At 42.2% G+C, this 23,105-nt stretch overlaps 1 protein-coding gene across 6 annotated transcripts in view; it reads right to left on the bottom strand.

Annotated features, from left to right (window-relative positions):
• SCUBE2 (signal peptide, CUB domain and EGF like domain containing 2) overlaps positions 1-17,754 on the bottom strand; it is a 66,960-nt gene extending 49,206 nt beyond the window's left edge. For 3 of the 6 annotated variants that reach the window (XM_034770062.1, XM_034770066.1, XM_034770067.1), the window contains exons 1-4: positions 17,631-17,754; positions 12,975-13,097; positions 7,045-7,170; positions 3,367-3,501 (exon numbers count right to left, since the gene is read on the bottom strand). In XM_034770062.1, coding sequence (XP_034625953.1) covers positions 3,367-3,501; positions 7,045-7,170; positions 12,975-13,097; positions 17,631-17,733 — 487 coding nt within the window. In that variant the 5' untranslated portion in view covers positions 17,734-17,754. Of the gene's footprint in view, positions 1-3,366; positions 3,502-7,044; positions 7,171-12,974; positions 13,098-14,819; positions 15,121-17,630 lie in introns of those variants that run through there. The other 3 variants (XM_034770063.1, XM_034770065.1, XM_034770064.1) reach the window with 3 other exon arrangements.
• Between the last annotated feature and the right edge of the window lie 5,351 nt (positions 17,755-23,105).

Below are 23,105 nucleotides of genomic sequence, written 5' to 3'. Positions count from 1 at the left end.
GTGCATGCATCTCCTGAAGGAGAAACTGTTAAAGCAGGTACTTTGGTAAAGTTCACTGAACTCGAACAAATGGTTTAAATGCTGAATTGGGAATTGCTCAGTTCTGTGCATGTGGAATTCGGTCACTTCACCAAAAGTTAAAATGGACCTTACAAAATGAACCACATTTTAATAGTAAAATACCCAGGGTCTGACCAGTTAAATATGTTTTCTTTGACCAAAAAATGGGATATTTTATGGAGAAGTGCATCCAAATGTTTTAACATTTTATTTACTATAAATCAGTCACATTATTTCGCAGGGTTGTTAGTTTAAAAATCAGTTCCAATGAATATTTTATATATATAAAATATATAAATATACATATATATAAATGTCAATGTAACTACTTGATATGGGAATGAGCAAAGTGATTCCATTCTTATGCAGTCATATCAGTGGAACTGCGTGGGGAATAAGTCAGAATGGTATTTGTCCAACCAAATGTACACCCAGTTAGCAAACCCTGCTAAGCACTGAGGAAAGGTGCTGTACCAAGGCTGGGTCATATTCATCACCATAACTGCCATTCTGTTGTCAACACTGAGGCTCAGATTCTGGACAGTCTTATGCAGGCGCACAAGGAGGTGTGAGGAAAGGATGTCCCTGTACAAAGAGCGACCAGAATCTTGGTGCTGGCCCTGCTTGAACACAAGCTAGGGGAATGTCAGCACCATTAGCACAGCTCGACATCCTGAGAGTGCTGCATCCCTTCCCACCAAGTGAAGAATGGGGCTGGTCCTGTGTAGTGTGCATGCTTTACCCTGTTAAAAGGAGCAGCATTTCCCACTCCCAGAGACGTTCTGGCTGCCTAGGTCTCTACAGGTAAAACGTCAGTGCCTTTGTACACCAGTCTTCTGGTGGCATGGCTTTAAATCTAACCCTAATGAGCCAAATCCTGCAGCTCTTATTCATGCCCATTGATTTTGGCCCAAAAGAAGTAAATAACGGTGGTTTGTGTGACATACTGCGATGGACTGTGATGGATTCCTGAGTGGAGACAGATTATCACTAGAAATGGTAGTAAGAGGACACATCATGGTCACAACACTTATTTCTATGGTTAAAAACCCCACATGCATGACATTCCCCTGGAATTTGCTAACTCAATATTATGAAGTAAATTAAACAACAAAGAGAAAAGCCATAGGTAGGTAAGTGATTTATCGCTATTACTGATGCAATGTCCTCACAAAGCATTTGTTCTGTCACTTACAGCTGAAGAGGAATAAATCCAAGGCATGTAGTCAAGGAAAACTTAGCACAACTCAGTGGGAGGTTCTGAGCCCAGCTGACCTACGCAAGGCTTAAACAGAGCCAGAGAATCATTTGGAGCACCACTCTGCTCTGGATCCACCCCGCTACACTAAGTAACTATCACACCTGACTATTGCCTCTTCTCTAAAAACTCCTGCAGTGTCCCAAAAAACAGTCCTGAGCCAGACAATGTGGAGCACAGCAGATGAGAGAGGATGGATTCCAGAAAGCAGATAATCCGAGGCAACCTCACCATGCAAATCTGCAGGAGGAACAGAACAGCCTCTCCTTTGCCTTCTCACTCTATCCAGAGGCCAGGCCTCCATATTTCTCCTGCCCCGCCTCCACAACCTCCTTACTCTGTAAGCTACTTATACGAACCACATCACCGCAGAATCAGAGAGCCCACAAACAAACATCAACAGGACATTTATCCTCAAGCCCACAAACATCAACAGAACACTTATCCTCAGAACACTAGGAGGTAGGGAAGTGCTCTTACAGATGCCAAACTGAAGTACAGAGAGATTGAGTGACTTCCCCAAACTACACAGGAAATCTGTGGCAAAGCAGGGAAATGAACTCAAACCTCCTGCATCTGAGTCCTGTGCCCTAAATACTTGACTATTCTTTCTTATTACAGAAATAGGCTAAGGGAGGTGGGTACAAATGTCAGGGAAGGAAGAAAGAGAAAGAGAAATGGGAGGAGGGTCAGAGAAATAGGGGACAGGGATAAAGTGAAGTATGGGCACAGAAAAGATTACAAGTATAGAAGAAGAGAGAGGTGAGGCTCCATCGTGGGGTAGAAGAAAAAAAGAATAAGGGGGAGATGGAAAATAGATAACCATGGAGAGGTGGTTTAAAACTTTTTGGGTTTTCAATGAAAAAATGAAGTCTGAAAAAAATTTGGTATTCTCAAAGCATTTTAAGTAAAAATATGAGGTTTTTGGTAAAAAAAAAAAGTATTGGTTTCCACAAAAGTGAAAAATTTGACTTGAAAAGAAAATTTCTTCTGAAGAGGTATTGGTTTTTCACTTCCAGTTTTTCAATGAAAAAGCAGAAACTGTTAACCAAAATGAACATGTTCAGAAAAAAAATTACATTTTGGTCAAAAATGCCCTTTTTTGGAAAACATAAATGTTTTGAGAACAAATATTTGACCAGCTTTAGAGTCATGGAACATGGGGAATTGGTCAACCAAAAATGAGGCAGCAGGTGAAGGGGAAAGAGACAGCAAAACAGAGGAGAACAAGAGCAGCAAGACAATGGATCCTGGGAGAGAAGTTCGGGAGGAAATGGAAAAGATACAGTGACTAATGAGGGGAAAGGAGATGTTACTCCTGCTGGAACAGGACAAATGGGGAAGCCAGAGTTCTTTTCAAGACATACTAAAGAAGAGATAGAGAAAGAAGGAAGAACTCTCCATCAGGGATCAGGTACAGACATGTGATTAAACAACTGATTTTGCCTTTTGATCCATCAGACAGTATCCAAATATACGTTCATCTTGGTGAGGAAACACAAAGGAAAAAGGACCCTCTCTCCCACGGCAAAGTTATCTCGTTTGACAGTGTTCCAGGCTCTGATCCTACAATGGACAGCATGAGGGCGGTCTGCAAAGCCCCCCTGAAGACAATAGTACTCAGGGTATGTCTACACTTAAAATGCTACAGTGGCACAGCTGTGCCGCTGTAGCACTTCAGTGTAGACACTACTTATACTGACAGGAGCAGTTCTCCTATTGGTGTAGGTAATCCATCTCCCCAAGAGGTGGTAACTAGGCTGATAGAAGAGTTCCCGCAAGGTAGGAGGGGCCAGAGCCCAGGCTCCAGCCCAAACATCTACACTGCAATTTTATAGCCCCACAATCCAACCCCCATGAGCCCATCAGCTGACCAGGGCCAGCCACAGGTGTCTTGTTGCAGTGTAGACATACCCTCGGGGGCAGGCAAACAATGAACCTCTTCTCTTGTTGAAGAAAACTCTAAATGTTTGTGAAAATGCTTAAGAGTTTGCTATGTGCTCCCACAAGAAGTTTCTGCTCACTATTTGTAAGGGAAGGACCAGTACCTTCGGAATGGTGAATGCACGTGTGCTGGTTGTCACTCAGGAAGAACCCTGCCTTACAACGACACTCATAGCTCCCCATGGTATTGACACACAGATGCTGGCAACCACCGTTGTTGAACATACATTCATCCATATCTGAAAAATAAAGAGACTGGGTTTGTATCAGCACAGCTGCATTTACTATCACTGCTGTAAATCAGTGCCCGGAGGTTGATCTCAAAGTGTGCAGCTAGTATAGATTAAATAGATGTTTGTTTTACCAAAGTCCCAATGGGTCTGTAGATCAGGGCATTTAAAGAAGATTTTAATTCTGAGGCAGAGATGGAGGAAGAGAAAATTATCAAAAAACCTCAGGCTCAGGTTCAAGCGAGAGACGGGTAACTCAATTTGGATAAAATTTGCATCACCACACTGAACCTTCACCCAAACTGCAAGCCAAATGCTAGGTCTTTGCTGAAGCTTGAGAATGTCTGATTAATTATTCTCCACCTCCCTCTTTCACCTCATCATCTCTTATTTTGTGGCTGCTTCTGTATTTCCTGTTGCCAGGGACAGAAGCAGAAGTTACTGAAATAGTTTAAGGAATGCTGATCTTGTAATATTTATGGCCTCACCAGAGGCAGGAAGTATGGGGAACCTCAGGAGAAAGTCTGTTCTTGCAAATATCTATCTAGTTTGGCAGAAGAGTAGAAAAGTTCCAGCTAAGTCCCTGAACATTGAAGTGCTCATCTCAACCTCCAAGCCTTTTGAATTTTACCAATCAGTGATTTAAGCTTTCTGTAGCCTCTTGCTATGGTATAAACCTTACAGGCCTGATTTTCAGAAGGACTGGGCACCTACCGCTCCCACTGATTTCAGTGGGAGTTATGGATGCTGGACACCCGGGAAAACAGGCCATAAAAGTGTCATGGCAAAATTCTGCTCTCATTTGCACCTATGCAACCACAATTGGTGCATCATGTTTGCTTCCCACTCTGCTCACTGTTACAGTACTAGGGCTAAGATTTTTAAACTAGTATTTAACATTTTTTGCATAAAATAGTGCCTAAAAACTAGAAGAAGAAGCCATTGTGTTCTTACCAACAAGTGAAATCAAACACTGCAATAGAATTAAGTCCCCTTGAAACCAATGGGGCAACCTGAGTACCTAAACCAAGTTGGATTTAGCACAGCATCATGATCATAGAAAAGAACAAAGATAAAAATTATGTTCCAAGCGGTCTAGATGTCTCAGTCTTAATAGAAACAGTTAATTTTAGTAGTTCGATAGTGATCTGAATCTAAGGAATCAATATTGAAACAACCACCAAGACTCTCTAGTACTGTGGATTTGAAACTCCAGAAAATGTTTCTGCTTCGTGGACCATGGCAAAATAATGGAATATTATCTTCTCTCTCCAAAAAGTAATTGTCTATTCAGCTAAAATCCAGGCATACATATCATGTCTTCAGGAATACGGGTGTGGCTTGGTTAACAAAAAAGTGGCATGAACTAAGTAAACAGTTTAACAGAAAATTAAGCCAAATTTGCTGCATGTCAAAATATCTATTTTAATTTTAAATCATACCTTCAAAGGGACACTCAAAATTAGGAGGTCTGTGATTTGAACTTCATTGTTTTAAAGTCCATTTTACCCTTTATATGCTCCCTCCACCCCAAGAACCATTACATCAATACTGCTGTTCTTTTCAAAACAGTCTAGCAATAATGAGAAACCCTATATTAACAGAACAGTGGGCCAGTTTCTGGCTTCAGTTACCACTGTGTAAATTCAAGGTATCGCCAGTGAAGTTACTGAGATCAGAATATGACCAGATGTATTCGTGTGCTAGAGGAGTTCTTTGTATGGAGAGAGAATATACCCCTTTATTGCCTTATTAAAGAGGCCAGGTGCTCACACAGTTGAGTGTCCTTAATGTAAACCTCATGGAACTTCACTTGTGTATTTAAATAAGTGTGAGAGAGGATAAGACACTCTTCCTAATATTAAAAAGCATCAATAAATAGTTCAGTTGCTTCTGCCCAGACTATATGGCTACCCAGCTTTGGCAGGATAGTGCAACCCTTGGAACTTAGTGCCTTCCCCACCCTCTCCCATTTACACACCAACAGACAGGACTTTGTCTATGGGCCACACCCTCAGCTGATGTAAACTGATGTAGTTCCAATGAAGACAAAGCAGCTATGCCAAATTACACCAGGATCTTGCCCTAAATATTTAATAGAGGCCTGGTCCCATTACTAAAATACTGCATGCTAATTTGAAATATCTCGCATGGCTCACAATAGTCTTCAAATTCTGCAATAGGGGGCAAATCCCCTCCCCAACAGGAGTGGAAATCTCCTAAGGTAACATACCCAGTGATGACCCCACTGCTCAGGCAGTGATGAGCAGCATTTGTAGGGGATACACAGGGGTCCACACATTAGTCTGAGGGAGACTCACTACACGGTTCCACCAATCATTGCCCTGCAGCAAGCAGGAGCCAGAGGTACCGCCCAAACCCGGAAAGCAGAAGGGGGATGCAATGGTTGGGACACAGGGAAAATTGGGCTTAATTCCCTGCTTCACCACAGACTTCCCTGATAACCTTGAGCAAGTCACTTATCTTTCCTGTACTTTGGTTCCCCAACGTAAGATGGAGTCAATAGGACTGCCCTACCTCACGCAAGTATTGTGAGGACAAATACATTGGAGATTGTGAGCTGCTCAGGTAGTACAGAAATGTGGCCCATATAAGATACATACAGGGCCGGCTCCAGGCACCAGCTGAGCAAGCTGGTGCTTGGGGCGGCAGATTGTTCGAGGCGGCATTCCGCCCAATCCTAGGGTGGCACGGCTGCTTTTTTTTTTTGTTCTTGTTCTGCTCTTGCTGCGCTGTAGGGGGCGGCAGTGTGGAGAACCAGAGCGCCCTGCAGGGCAGTCCTCTTCCTTCCCTCCCCGCTGACCAGAGCGGAGCCCTCACGGCAGGCGGCAGGAGGTGGCACAGTGGGAGGGGCCATGTGGCAGCGCCCCTGCTGTAGCCCTGGCCGCCCCCTTCTCTCTCTCTCCCGCCTGCTCCCTCTCCCACCCCAGCCGGTCCCCCTGCACCAGCACTCTGGCCGCGCCGCAGGTTTTTTATTTATTTTATTTATTTTTTTTACTTTGCCGTTCTGGCTGCCCCTTGTTTTTTTTTTTTTTTGCTTGGGGCGGCCAAAAAGCCAGAGCCAGCCCTGGATACATAAATGGGAGGGTGAGGCATAGCTACTCCATTATCTGGAGAAATGATTCCTTTCTCCCAACCCCAACACATGGCTGGGACCATAAATTAACATTTCCCAAAAAATGGGAAATGTTCCTGGTATTAAACAGGTCAATTTACTAAAGTTTCCCTAAAGAAACACGTTAACAGAATAATGAAGGATACTTTACAATTTTTAATTCAAAGAACTCAAAACACTTAAGAAAAATGTATCAGTATTATCCCCCATTTTACAGATGGGGAAACTGAGCCACAGAGCAGTCACACAGAGACTGAAATGTCGAAACCTGGAATTCCTTTGTCTAATATGTATCATTCCTGTCTAGACATCTTATCTAACACAGCATCCAGGAATCACAGGCTTTTTACTTTCACAAAATTAAAAAGGGATATATTAGCATCAATATTTGCAATGTTAGCAAGCATGTTCCTTACCGAGACAATTATGGCCATCGTGCGCCAACATGAAACCATCATAACAAGTACAGCGATAATTGCCTGGAATGTTGAAACATTCATGTACGCAGCCTCCATTGAAGTCGTTATCACATTCATCAATGTCTGAGGGATAAAGCAAAAGTCAATCTGATGGATGCTTCCTGGTTTGGCATAGACAGGTCCTGACATGATTGTATAAATGTGAACAGTAATTGCTCTCTTAAATCATCATTGTCTTGCAAATAGACTATACTTAGCACATTATTTGTTCAATGTTTCTGAAAGATGACAAGATGCATTAGGATTCCCATCCAGTGTTTTAGTATAGTTTTAAGCTTTCTAAAGCTGCTTATTAAAAAAGATGTTAGATTAAAAATCATGGATCTGATTCTCCTCTCTTATACGCTGATGTAAATCAGGATTAAATCCACTGAAGTCAGTGAAGTCACACTGACATAGAATCAATTTGAGGGAAGAATCAAACTACATATTTTTAAAAAATGACAAATTTCCTTACCTGCATTCATCACAATACTCTCATTATTACAATGGAAAGAATTTTAACTATCTAATTTACCATTTCAATTTGTCTGTTCACTTTGCATCTGACTCAGTTTTGATTATTAAAATGCAGGAGTCAATTTAGCTTCTGATTCTCAAGCACTAGCATAAAACTGCAATGATTAGTTGCAAATTCTGCAAGGGAATGTTTAAATCCAAATAAACAGCTTTTATTTAAAAAACATATTCATACAATTCTGTCTATTTAACATATTTTCTAAAATCTGTTAACACCCAATATAAACATTGGTCCTAAATTACCTTTGTCTTTTTGATACGTCAAATGAAATGATAAATGACCAACACTTTTTTTTCTCTCTAAATAAAGAAATTGAATATATAGGACTTGATCTTCCTCATGTTTGTACTAGAAAACAATTTCTAGCATAAAACTCTTTAAGCAAAATAAACTAATCACACACCAGGAGCTTTGATTTAAAAGACACAAACAAACCAACAATGATCTTGTTCCCATTTCAAATCAACAGCAAAACTCCTAATAACATTGGTACATGTGGGACTCAGCTCATATGATGAAATTTGTCTCTGCACATCTTCAAAATCCCACTTACACTCTGAGGTAGTACCTATGTCGTCTGCTGCTCATCTGTTTGCACAGGGCAGAATTTTACCAGCATAGTTAGGGCACTGAGGGAAAGAGATAGGGACAATCCCAAAGCCCTTTATAGTCAGACAAAAGTTTCAAATAGAGCTTTTAAGATGGGCCAAAGCCACAACATCCAGATAAAAAATTTGAATCCCCCAATGTTCAGTATGTTTAATGCTAGGGTTCTGGTCTGACCCAACATAAAGAGAAAGAATTGGTGTTAAATTCAGATCCAGGCTTCAATTCCTAAATCCCCTCCAACGTGAAACTTTGGCGGGTTGGATCCAGGTTTATGGTTTCGACCAATCTCCACTTTTCCCAGACATCTGATGATGCTTGTTACACTATTAATAATACTATGAGAGCTTACACAGTTATTTTCACCTAAGGATTTCTAAGGGTGAGATTTTCAAAAGCAATGCAGTGACTTTAGACCACAACACTCATGCTCCTAAATGATTTAGGTCTGGTCTACAAACAGGTTTTTGTACCAGTGCACCTATTACAGTGAGGGGTGAGGTTTGGGAAGGGTTGTTTTGTGTTCATTTGTTTTGTTTGTTTTGTTTTTTTTACCATAACAGTTATATCTGTACAACCCCTGTAAGGGAATAGGCATACCAGTATAAAGCACCTTTATGCTGATACTGTATAATTGCATTTACACTAAGGGGCTGTACCACTTTAACTATACTGGTATAGTATAACTTTAATGTATAGACACTTCCCGGCCCAAGGTCAAACAGTAAGTTAGTGGCAAATCCAAGAACAGAACCCACGTCTCCAGACTCACAGTCCTGCACTCTAGCCACTAGAGCTTCATCTATGGTAGCAGTTACCCCAAAATATTAAGGTGCAATTTTTCAAACATGGATCCCTAACAAAGGCCCCCTAAATCCACATTTACATACCTAAATCAGTAGCCTGATTTTCCAAGGTACTGACCATCTACAGTGCTCACTGAAGTCTTTGGGAATCAGGACCCTTATTAGTACATGCTCAAATATAGATATAGGTAACTAATTTTAGGTGAAAATTTTGGCCTTAGCCATAGCAAGTGCACTCTGCCACCCTTGTGTCATCTGAGGGGCCCAGGTTGGCTTTTTTCATTTTAGGGTCCAAAAGCCCAATCCTAAAACACATTCTGTACTTTCTGAGAGGCACTAAGAACTTCAACGGGAGTTAAGATTTCCCAGCCCCCCAGAAGACTTAGCCCCAAATGTTTCACTGCCTAACTATGTTTTAAAGAAGCTGCTCATTATAAAAATACCTTAATAACTCAGTAGGTACATGTGCCCTCTTGGGATGAATTTGTCATGGAGACAGGGTGGGTGGGTGTGTTCTTTTTTCCCCCCAAAAAAAACAAAAACTGTTGTGTACAATCCTGGCTCCACTAATGTCAATGGGAGTTTTGCAGTTGCCTTCAAGGAAGCCAGGATTTCACCCACTCCAAAGCCAAAAACAGTGAGAAAAGGTCAATATTTTTTGCAACATTTTTAATTAAAATTTTAATCAAAACCATCAGTACGGTCAGAGATTTTTTTTTTGTTTATCAAAAACCTGGTTTCTTAGTACTTGCAAAATTTCACTAACCATTCTGATAACATTTTCATAAATATTTTAAATTAAAAGTGACGAAATTTTTCAAAAACAGAAAATGAAAAATGGGTGAAAGTGTGAAACAGAAAATGATGTTGAAATTTTTCATGTAACTTTTCAAAATGTTGTGATCCATCCTAGTTATCATTGCTATGCTACCAATATATTGCTGGCTGGTAATAGGATAGATAATAACAGAGCAAATATTATAATGACATTCTTTAAATTAATAGTATGCCTTCACCTGGAATACTGTGGTCAGTTCTGGACATGCCATCTGAAAAGGGCTATAACAGAAACAGAGTGGGTTCAGAGCCAGATGACAAGAATGAGTAGGGATATGGAAAAACCCACATATAAAGAGAAATTGAAAAGTTGGGTTGTGTTTGCCTTAAAGAGGAGATGAATACAAAGTGATATGATAAAAGGTATATAAAATAACAATTGGGATAGAAAAGAAGTCTGTGAACTTCTATTCACCCTGTCTCAGAATAAAACAGCAAGGGGATACTCAAGGAAATTCAAAATGAATACAAAGAAATATATTTTCATACAACATGCAATTGGCCTGTGGAACTCCTTGCCACAATACATAATTAAGACCAAGCAGGATTCAAAAAATAACTCTGTCTATTACAAGGTTTCTTTCCCCTTTGCCTGAAGCAGTTGGTGTGGCAACTGTCAGAAGTAGAGATACTGGATTAGATGGACCACTGGTTTCATCCAGTTTGGCAGTTCCTATGTTTCTAAGGCCCTGGTGCATATGACTGTAATGTAAGTGACTCCCTGCTTTGAAGCTAGGCTTCTTATCACTGTTTCCTTTTTAGAAATATGATAAATAGAACTGAAGAAGCAAAGAAATACAGCAGGTACTAAAGTTTCTGCTTTTTATGGACCCAATCCAGCTACCATAGAAGAAAATGGAAAGAGTTATACTGACTTAAGCAGAGCTGGATCAGGCCCCTACTGTGCCCAGACTTGGTCAAACCCATTTTTTCATGAGAACTTTAATAGCTCTGTGGTATTGTTCATACAAGCATGATTTTGCCCCAGTTTCAAACTTACATGTGCATTGCTGAAACTAGCCTCAACTCAGCCTGAGGCACAAACCTTCAGCCCTAACTGCAAGAAACTAATACTTCTTTTAAAGGAATCAATGCTATATTTGTTCCCACATATTGTCAATGGCCAGCCTGCTTTTATAGGTAAGCACCTTGAAACTTACCGGGTGGAATTTATATATCTAGGAACAAAGAATGCAGACCGTGCTTACACAATGGGAGACTCTATCTTGGGAAGCAGTAACCCCAAAAAAGTATTTTGGAGGTCAGGGTGGCTAATCAGCTGAACACAAGCTCCCAGTGTGACGCCGTGGCCAAAAGGGTTAATTCAATCCTTGGATGTATGACCAAGAAAATCTCAAGTAGGAATAGGATTACCAACTTTCTACTCGCACAAAACCGAAGACCTCTGCCCCACCTCCTGCCCCACTCCTCCCCCAAGACCCCTCCTATATCCCGCCCCTTCTCTAAGGCCCCGCCCCCGCTCACTCCAACCCCCCTCACTCTGTCACTCGCTCACCCCACCCTCACTCACTCACTTATTTTCACCTGGCTGGCTCAGGGAGTGGGGGTGTGAGAGGGAGTGAGGGCTCTGGCTAGGGGTGCACCTGCGGGCTCTAGGGTGGGGCCAGGGATGAGGGGTTTGGAGTATGGGAGGGGGCTCTGGGCTGAGGCAGGGGGTTGGTGTGTGGGAGGAGGTATGGGCTCTGGGCTGTGGCAGGGGGTTGGAGTGCAGAAGAGGTGCAGGCTCTGGCTGGGGGTGTAGGGCAGGGATGAGGGATTTGGGGTGCAGGAGGGGGCTCTGGACTGGGGCAGGGGGTTGAGGTGCGGGGGAGTGTGAGGGCTCTGGGATGGGGCCAGGGATGAGGGTTTTGGAGTATGAGAGGGAGCTCCGGCCTGGGATTGAGGAGTTCAGGGGGTGGGAGGCAGATCAGGGCTGGGGCTGTGGGCTGGGGCCTGGGAGGGGATCAGGGGTGCAGGCTCCGGGCAGCACTTAGCTCAAGCGGCTCCCAGAAGCAGCCAGCATGTCCACCCTCCAGTTCCTATGCAGAGACGTGGCCAGGCAGCTCTGCACGCTGCCCTGTCTGCAGGCGCTGACCCTTCTGTGGGCACTGACCCACAGCTTCCATTGGCCATGCTTCCCGGCCAATGGGAGCTGCAGGGGCGGTGCCTGGGGCGGGGACAGCACGTGGAGCCCCCTGGTTGCCCCAACATGTAGAAGCCGGAAGGGGGACATGCCAGCTGCTTCCCAGGAGCCGCGCACCACGTAGGCTAGCAGGGAGCCTGCCAGTCCCACTGCGCAGAGGCCCCAAGCGGACAGTCAACAGCCTGGTCAGCAGTGCTGACTGGAGCCTCTAGGATCCCTTTTCGACCGGGTGTTCCGGTCAAAAACCAAACACCTAGTCACCCTAAGTAGGAAGGTTATATTACCTCTGTATTTGGCACTGCTACAACTCCTATTGGAATACTATGTCCACAAGTCCAAAAGGATGTTGATAAATTAGAAAGGGTTCAGAAAAGAGCCACGAGAATGACTGAAGGATTGGAAAATATGCCTTATGAGTCTATAGTGATAAACTGAATAGATTGAACTTCTTGAGTGTAACAAAGAAAAAGTTAAGGGATTACTTGATCACAGTATGTAAGTACCTATGTGCAGAATAGCAATTTTGAAATTGAGGGCTCTTCACACTAGCAGACAAAGGTACAACAAGATTCAATGGCTAGAAGTTGAAGCTAGACAAATTCACAGTAGAAATAAGGCACATTCTCTCCTCTTCCAAGCCAGGGCTTCTCAAAAGGGTACCTACCATAAATCTGTATCTAAAGTAAATCTAAGGAGCTGGACAGAAGTAGTGGCTGCATTTGTTGTCTTTTTAAGATTGTGTTTTTTTAAAAACACACAAATATATAATGAAGTTTGAAATATATCAGTTTCCTGGGCTACATATATGACATAAGGAGTCAACAGCTTGTCACAAATGTTCCCATGAATCCCTTTTGCACTCCTAACTATGAGTTAATCAGCAAATGGCGATAGGACTGTGTCTGGCACACACATGCTATGGCTAAAGCAGTGTGTATTACTGCAGTTAATTTACCTTCACACATTTTCCCTTCACCACTGTAACCCAGTTTGCATGTGCACTTGTACAGCTTTGGAATGTTTTGACAAATAGCATCTGGATGACAGTCATCAGTCCCTTGGGCACACTCATCCACATCTGTAAAAAAACAAATTCATGAGAGATGTCAGAAGGTCCAACATGAGAATGTTTGGTTGGTTGCTGAATGGTCATGTGTGTCTATGTGCACACACACATGCATGTGCAAGAAAGAAACACGCAAGACATGCTTGCATGATGGGTGTATGTGTGGATGTGTGCGTGTTAGCATATGCTTGCATGATTATGTATATGCATACATTTGCACGAGTATTAGCATTTATACATTATGGGCCAGATCTCCAGATGATGTAAATCGGTGTAACTCCATGGAGTTATACTACATAAGAATATAACATAAGAACATAAGAATGGCCGTACTGGGTCAGACCAAAGGTCCATCTAGCCCAGTATCCTGTCTACCAACAGTGGCCAATGCCAGGTGCCCCAGAGGGAGTGAACCTAACAGGTAATGATCAAGTGATCTCTCTCCTGCCATCCATCTCCACGCTCTGACAAACAGAGGCTAGGGACACCATTCCTTACCCATCCTGGCTAATAGCCATTAATGGACTTAACCTCCATGAATTTATCCAGTTCTCTTTTAAACCCTGTTATAGTCCTAGCCTTCACAACCTCCTCAGGCAAGGAGTTCCACAGGTTGACTGTGCGCTGTGTGAAGAACTTCCTTTTATTTGTTTTAAACCTGCTGCCCATTAATTTCATTTGGTGGCCCCTAGTTCTTGTATTATGGGAATAAGTAAATAACTTTTCCTTATCTACTTTCTCCACATCACTCATGATTTTATATACCTCTATCATATCCCCCCTTAGTCTCCTCTTTTCCAAGCTGAAGAGTCCTAGCCTCTTTAATCTCTCCTCATATGAGACCCATTGCAAACCCCTAATCATTTTAGTTGCCCTTCTCTGAACCTTTTCTAGTGCCAGTACATCTTTTTTTGAGATGAGGAGACCACATCTGTACGCAGTATTCAAGATGTGGGCATAACATCGATTTATATAAGGGCAATAATATATTCTCCATCTTATTCTCTATCCCCTTTTTAATTATTCCTAACATCCTCTTTGCTTTTTTGACCACCTCTGACACTGCATGGATGTCTTCAGAGAACTATCCACGATGACTCCAAGATCTTTTTCCTGATTTGTCGTAGCTAAATTAGCCCCCAACATATTGTATGTATAGTTGGGGTTGTTTTTTTCCAATGTGCATTACTTTACATTTATCCACATTAAATTTCATTTGCCATTTTGTTGCCCAATCACTTAGTTTTGTGAGATCTTTTTGAAGTTCTTCACAGTCTGCTTTGGTCTTAACTATGTTGAGCAGTTTAGTATCATCTGCAAACTTTGCCACCTCACTTTTTACTCCTTTCTCCAGATCATTTATTAACTGATTAACAGCAGCAGAAAATATGGTCCTATGTCTCTGTATGGAGCTAAGAATCAGACACACACAGAGACAGAATTAATCTATAGAGCCCCAAACAACCAGTTACTGAAAAAAATCATATTTCAAACCCATGATGTCACTCTTAGGAAGCATGACATTCTTTAAACTAACAAAAAGGTCTCACAAAAAACGAACACTCACTCAGTCAAGAGTTTCAAAATCACAGCCACAGACACGTCAAACTTTTATTTACCGTTAAACAGATGGTTATTCAAGTGTTTTTATTGCTCCCAAATTAGTTTTTTTAAATAAAAAGTGAAAGTCACATCTGGTGAGCAACATTGCTGAAACACACAGCAGGCAGTCACCTTTCACGAAGCACATAGTGTACACAGCTAAAACATCCAGCTGGAAACTTCAGGGCAGGGGGGAGTGAGGAATGAGAAAGATCAGCAAAAGAGGAATTCCTGGATATGAATGAGCTGTAGATGGCCATCAAAGAAGAGTGACAGGGAGGGGAAGACATCATCAGAACAGGAGTTTCTAGGGCAGCAGAAAAAGGATGCAAATCAGCACAAACAGAATGAGATCCCATGGATGGTCCAAGGAAAGGAGATCAGCGGAAAGGGAAGTTCTGTAGGAAAGGAAGTCGTAGATGGGAAGGATCTGAGACTGAAGACAAATCAGTAGAAGTGGAGGTCCTCCTGGAGTCTTAATACAGTATTTGGTGGCTATATCATAAGTGCCACGCTTTACCCCTCCTTCTCCTTCCCCCCCAATGTGGACCACATTGTAACAGAGAGATTATGAATGGAAGAGAAGGTGTCCCATGAGTCAATCACACTGTTCACCTTCTCCTTCCACATATCACCTAACAGCCTGTAATAACTAGAGTAATTTCTTATGAGGAAGAATATTAACATGGTTTTAGCTTCTTTTAAAGCCGTTTAGCAGCAGGGAACAAGACACTAGGCCAGCATCAAATTACCAACCGGTTCGACAGACCATGATCAAATACTCTGCTGAACCTCAGTGGCCCATTGAACACAGATTGCAAATCTTTGATCTAGATAATAGTGATGGACACTCTACAAATACCTCTGATCAAGATCATCAGGAAATGAGGGGAAGAAACAATGCTGAGGTGGTGAGATTAGCAGAAGGTGGGATCTTGGGACAGGATAACAAAAACTATTATAAGGGCAGTGGTCAGCAAAGAAGGTTTTGGAGATGAGAGGAATTACCAGAAGACCTTCAATTAGATTTGGATGTATAGCACTGAGACAAAAAACTGGTATGGGATGGAGGAGATCAGCTGTCAACAAACCTTAAATGTGTAGAAATTAAGCTCATGCATTATCTCAAATTAACTATTCCCACTCTCCTTGTCCATGTATCTGTCTGCACACTAAGGTGTTTTTAGATGTACCTGTCCATGGAAAGCACTGTCACAGAGAGGACACACTCAAGAGTGTTTTTCTCTAAACTAAAACTAAAATGCATAAATGTCAAACAGATACCGTGCCTTGTACATAGTGGTTGATTCAGGTTTTTAGGGGGGTTTATTGTTATTATTAATTCCTTTGATCTCCCGGATGCATATGAAGAATGGAAGTGAAAAGGCAGCATTAGTGTATACAGCAGAATGAAAGTTGATTTAAAGTTACTATACACATTGGGTGAGATTTCTGCTCCGACTGAAGGTGGTCTGAGCTGGAAAGAGAGGCTCTGGGGAAGGAAACTAAGAGCAAATGCTGCAGGCTTAAACTTGGCAGTGAAACTGCTGCGGAGGAGGAAGATGCATGAAGAATTATTAGGTTTATTCCACATTTAATAGAACACGGTTTAGACTGTGCTACATCGACCTTGTACTTCTAGATTTTTTTAAAAACACAAACATCAGTTTTGTTTCTTTTATATTAATGTTGTTATTTGAAGGATTCCTAGTGGGGAAACAAAACTTTAACATAATCACCACCATCATAATAAAAGTTCAGTCACAAAAATATTTACCACTGCCCATATTACAAGCCAACTAAAGCAACCTAACAGTCCACAAAGTTTACACATTTTAATTCAGATACATTATTTTTCATTTAATAATCTCATATGTTTGAAAAGTACCAGCCACCTCTCTGGTGCTATGTAAATACTGTATTCATCTAGGATTTGTCCAGCACCCTGTTCAGAAATGAGAGATTTTTTAAAAATAAAACAAAAACGATGTTTTTCCCAATTGAAACCAATACAGATAAAAATAATAATTGTGAAGTTCAGTTCCATTTCTGAACTCTCCCCATCTTCCAGGGATGTTTTAGAGCTGGAGGTCGGTTCAAGCCCATTTCTAAAAAGAATAGCAGCAAAGCACAGAAAGAGCAAATGTAACTTTAGAGAGACAAGGTGGGTGAGGAGATAATATCTTTTATTGAACCAACACTCCCACCCCAACACACCTTTCAGGATCTATGGATCCTACACATGGCCATCACAATCTGGTATACCTAATCCAGTACACTAAATTCCCAAGGAGGATAACAGAAGTTGGTCCAATTAAAGATAGTATTTCACCCACCTTGTCTCTCCAATATCCTGGGACTCACAGGACAGCAACTCTATATGCATCCGAAGAAGTGGGCTGTAGCCCACGAAAGCTTATGCTCTAATAAATTTGTTAGTCTCTAAGGTGCCACAAGTACTCCTGTTCTTTCTGCGGATACAGACTAACACGGCTGCTACTCTGAAACTGCAACAAGTGTAACTTTAGACATGTGAGCAGCCTTACTGAAGTCAATGGGACTACTCCACACAGGCTTAAAGTAATGGATCAAAGCCAATATTAAGAAACAAACCCCTCCAACAGTGCCCTGATCTTCACAGGGGCTGAGCACTGGCAGTGTGGGAGCCTGAGCCTTAACTTCCCTCACCCCTGTAAGTCCCACTCATTTACCCCCCAGGGGAGTAAAGTTAAGCAGGCGCGCAAGTGTTGCCAGTCTCAGGCCGGGCCAGAAACCGGTTTTCGGGGGCGAGGCAAAGAGCGAAAGCCGCTGTCCAGGTCTGGATGCAGCGGGAACCGTCTGCTCTCAGCATCAGACGCCCCGGCCGGCGCAGGGCAGCCGAGCTGCAATAGCGGGGTTCGGCACCACAGGGAACTAACCCGGACCCTGGGCTGGGTCACTCACCGGGCAGGAGCAGCCCGGCGGCGCGGACCTGTCCCTGGAGGAGGAGCAGCAGCAGCAGCGGCAGCAGCGCCGCCCCGGCGGAGCAGCGGCGGCCGGACCCCATCGATCGCGCGGCCGCCGGGGCCTGGCGCGTCCCGCAGGAGGAGGAGGAGTGGGGGGAGGTGGCGGCGGGCGCCCAGCCTGCCTGGCACTGACAGCCGCCTCGCGCCCCGCTCCTGCTGCCGCGCGGCGTGGGCAGGGGGCGGCGGGGAGGGGGCGCAGAGGGCCTGGCCTCGGGGTCTCCCCCCCCATTGCTCTCATGGGCCACTCCACAGCCAGGCACCTTGAGAGAGGAGCCTGCACTGCCTCCCTCCCAGCGCTCTGCCTACAGGGGTGTGTCTCTCTCTCCCACACATCCTCTTACATATACACAACTGCCCCCCACCTGCAGATATCCCCCACCCCAGAAACACCTGCAAACATACACAAGCAAGGCCAAATAACACTTACTTACACACATTTACTTTTACACACACACACACACACACACTCTACAGCTATAGATAAAAGCCCTCCCCATACACAAATACTCTGCCTCAGAAACACCTTTGCGTTTCTACAAATATTTCCACATACAAACACCACCACCTATAGAAACACCCGCCAATGCACATAGTCAACCACACACCAGCAACCTAAGCAGGCCCTACACTTATACACACACCCACAGCACGTGTATTCAAACATCAGCACAATACCCCATACACATACAGGCATTCCTTGCATGCATATACAAACACCACTCACACACGTATAGGGCTTGACAATGGGTGTCAAAGCAATAGGTATAGCTAAACTGGCGCTGAAAATGTTTCAACTGCACACGTAGATAGAGAGAAACTGTGTCACATTCATTTTCTGAAAGGCCCCAAAAGTGATTTCTTTTCTAATGTAGTCAAACCCATGCAAACATCTGACATGTGCAGTGGATGCACACTCTGTACCCATTAATCTACTTACAACTTACAGGTGTATACAGAAGCACTGCACGTGAACACCCCCACTCCCTACATATATACCCTCACAGCTATTTTGTTAATTATTCTTATTTAAGTGCTGACTATGCTCAACCCTGCGCAATATACAGAGGCAGAGTCTCTGTCATCCACAGATCCTACCAAGGCTACCACAGATCCGTAACCCTTTTTCCTAAGCCAGATATTACTGTGACTGTTCTTCACACAGCTGGTTTCCTCTGCAGGCAAAGTGACCATGTTAGTTGGTAAAGTAACTTTTTTTAAAAAAAGTTCTTCTTTTGACCTTTTTGTGCCCAGTGAAGGCAGGTGGGCAGGCTGTATCCCCTTCTTCCCCCTCCTCTTCCCTTTTGTTTTGTTCTGGGAGAAATACCAGGCTATTTCTAGTTGTAAGGGTGTTTTATACACATTTGTAAATCTTCACTTAGTGAAACTTTCCCTCGGTCTTTGTCTTTGTTTCCTTAATGGTAGCCATAAATTACCGCCTTCCTTTCTCACTGGAGCATCAGGCTTCATTGCTTTTGAAATGATCAAAGTTATTTTCTTTTAAAATCCAACTAGAAACAACCTATTGTATGTCATGGACATTTTTAGCTGCAGTCAAACCCATCTATAAATGCATAAAGCAGCCCATTAAATACTTGAGGGATCCCTCCAGCTTATTTTACCAAATAGAAAATAGTGGGAAATTAAATTAAAGGACATGGTGGCTGGTGGTGCATTGGTTTCCATGAGCTTGTGAGTAAATATTTATAATACAGCTTTATGCTTCTATAGCATTGTCCATCCAAACATCTCAAAGTGCTTTAAATCCATGAATTTAGAAGTCAGAGAACTGGCCTTTTCTATTGGAACACGTCACTATAGACTATCTCATTTTAAAATGAGCACCTGTGTGGCACCTTCCTTCCAAGGTTTTCAAAGTGCTTTACATACATTAATGAATTAAGTCTCACATCACTCCAGTGAGGTAGAGGGGTAGGTAGAAATTGACACAGGATAAAGTCACAGGGAACAAAGGTATAAGTCATATACCTAAGCAAGCCAAATTTTAAGGCATAATAAAGATATAAACAAAATAAAATAGACAAATACTAAAACAACTTTGGTAGTATATAGTGTTTTTTGTCCATAGATCTGACAGTGCTTTGCAAACGAGAGTAAATATAATGCAATAAAAATATATAATACTATCGTGATCATCAAGAAGCAATGCCAGAGTGTTTCCATTTACACATGTCCTCTTTGGCTCATCCTTAGTTATGGACACAAATTGAATCGAATTTGAAGGAGCTCAACTCAGGCCAGTTTCTATAATTTTCTTTGACATAACTGATTTTATAAAGTATAATAAAGGGTCATAATGGGAGACTAAGCCCAGAGCTATAAAGAACATGCACTGGGCATGATGAACTCCTATTAGAAGACAGGTTAGGCAAAAGCTGATGAAGTTCAGAGCCTTATGAATGTGAACTATAAGAGCGAGGAGTGAGAGGAAACTGAACTACTCCAAAACAGAGGCATAAAGTAATAAGTTGTATTTTTAAAAGTTGCTCTGAAAGCAAGAAGTTGTGAAAAGACTTAAAAAAATAATCCTACAAACCAGTGGTTGATAACACCGGCACAACAGATCTAGATGACCAGACTGCTTTTTTGAATTTTTTAATATTGATCCTAAAATCAATTGCTGAATTTTTTGTTAGATATATGTTAATATTATGTAGAGTATTTTAATCCTGAAGCTGAATGGTTAATTTTCCCAGTTTATGTGAGCTACATTCCCATGTGACTACCATGCTGATATGGATATAAGTGCCTTGTATCTGTAGGGTTCCTGTGTAATTAAGGTAAAGGGGATTCTTTCAGGAGGCTGATGGATATAGACAAGACCACGTAAATTCTCCCTGACTCAATGCAGTTTGTGCTGCCTAGTAAAAAAACAAACAACAACAAAAAAACACCATTGTAGGTCTCCTTAAGATCTAGCATGGGCTAAGCAATCATAGAAATGACTGTTGATAACACTAGAGCATCAAAAGGTAAACGTTACTCCTGGAACTTGTCACCCAGTCTTCTAGGCTGAGTTGTCTTGAGTTGTTTTGCACTCTACGTTCCTTGTAGTCTTCTTTGTTTAATAACAGCCAAGTGTTTTAAGGAAATCTGGATAAATGTAAACTTCAGAGAAGTGAACAGTGAGAACTGAATCTGTTGTGGGACAGAGATAGTGGGTCATTTTGTTAATTCGGTACTTGGAGCTTAATTGGACACACAGTGCTTATGAGGGAAATTGAGGTTGCCACAACCAAAAGAAAGATACCTGTAGGTAGAAAGACAGAGGAGCAAGGGAGAAAAAAAGATAACTGAAGGGAATGTCTTGAACACATCATTTTCCCAAAGCTTCACTTGGTTATATAGGTACTTACATGGCCTTCATCCCCATACGATCTTAGACCTTTTCACCTGTGTGTAGTTATCAGGCTTTGATTAGTGCTATCATCTGAGTTGATCTATTGAAGGATTTTGCACTGACATCGAGATTCATCATAGCATTCATCACCTCCCAGGTTATTAAGATTGACATAGTGGGATCACATAGTGGACTTCCAGAAGATTGAACTTCAGTAGTAAGAGTTGAGTTTGTAATTTCAAGGAGGTTGATCCTGCTTCCACTGAAGTCACTGGCACATCTTGAGCAGGATTGAATTCTTAGAGAATTCTTGTGCACGCTGACAATGTCAAAAGCCTTATGTGAGTACAAGTGTAATTTGCACTGCCTACTATGAGTCCCTTTACACTGCCAGAGTGGTATAAAGGGGCTTTACTGTAACTGAGAATCAGGACCCTTAGCTATTCTTAAAAGGTGGCAGATCCCTGAAATGAATTCAGCTCTGGAATAAATTCCACTGCCACTGATGTCAATGGGCATTACACCTGCTCACATCAGAGCTGAATTTGGCACACCCATTTCATTTACTTCAATTTAATCTACCTTCATGAGTTGGTTCCCAGGGCAGAAAGTACCTTTCAACATGGATAAATATGCTATTTTCATATTAGCTTTAGGCAATGATCTGCTTTGTGCAACTTTCACTTTGACATTTTTAACCATCTGACATTTTAGTGGCATTTAAAACCAGCACCTTCAATAACAAACTATAATGCAATAATATAAACAGAGCATTTAATGAGATTTTAAGGCACAGGATGTCTGTACCAAGCAGTTCTATAGTGAATTATTCATCTGACTGAATTCCTGGACCTCTGCAGCAACACAGGATCCACAAGTTTGTTAATGACATTGTCCCCTACATAAATATCATCAGTGAGGTAAAAGGAGAAGAGCTGTGGAGCCAACAGTCCCTCCATCCCTCCACCCAGGCCCCACTACTCTTTTTGCTCCATCTGCTTGCAGAAGCAGCAGATAGCGTTTAGACTTATTATAAAGAGATTCAAGAAAGGAAGCTTTTCTGACATTCTTCTATCTAACCAGTCCCCACTGACCTAACCAGCTGGGAATTCTAGCTAGGAACCCACAAGGAATCTGGGATGATCAGTTTTAACATTTGAAGACTCAGAGGGTGAAAACTAGAGGCCCAGTTCATAAAGGATTTGGTATTTTTGGTCTCCAATATATAAGCCGTAGCACAAATGGTGAAACGTACAATATTTCAGTTCTTCAGAGCCCCAAAAATCTCACTGAGTCTCAGGTCAACAGCGCCATCTAGTTAAAGCATTTCACCAACTAGGATTATTTCCCTGTACACAGTGGGTGAAATTCACCCCGCCACAGAGAATGCACATGCGATACCCTTTCTAGGCTAAGTTTAGTGCAGGCTCTCTGGAATGGGGAGAACATTGCCCAGGGAGAACGAAGAGGAGGTTTTTATTTTTCTGCTGTTAAAAAACCCCATCCAGGAAAAACCCCCTCAGAAATCCTTCCAAATAATGAATATTGAATTCATATTTAATAATCAATAAAGTGTCATTTTTCATCTTTTGGTCAATATATTTTTCATAATTTGTAAATATTCCCCCTTCCAAAACACCATTTATAGTAACTGTGGAATCTCGAAACTGAATTCCACCCCCTGGCCAGAGGTTTGTTCTGACAGGATAACTCATGACAAGTGTTGGTTTGGTTTTATCATAGGGAGTTTTCTTGGTTTTTTCATAGAGGGTTTTCTTGTTTTTTTCATAGGGGGTTTTCTTGTTCTTTCTTGGTATTATCCTAAGGGATTTTCTTGTTTTTTTCTTGGTTGTATCATAAGGGGTTTTCTTGCTTTTTTCAATGGTTTGCATGCAGAGGAGGTGGGACAGAGTTTCCCTGGGTGTTACTGGTTTAACAAGGTGATAGGGAGAGGGAGTTTGTTGTTACAGAGGACTCCAGCCAAAGGCTCAGAGAATGGATACCCCAGCAACTGGTGACCAGGAGGCCCAGCTCGGGAGTCACAGTTCTGGCCAG

The sequence above is a fragment of the Trachemys scripta genome, chromosome 4 (genome assembly GCF_013100865.1).
Source record: "Trachemys scripta elegans isolate TJP31775 chromosome 4, CAS_Tse_1.0, whole genome shotgun sequence".
Lineage (NCBI taxonomy): Eukaryota > Metazoa > Chordata > Testudines > Emydidae > Trachemys > Trachemys scripta.
Note: the sequence above shows the minus strand (reverse complement) of the source record. Positions and strands in the feature narration are given on the sequence as shown.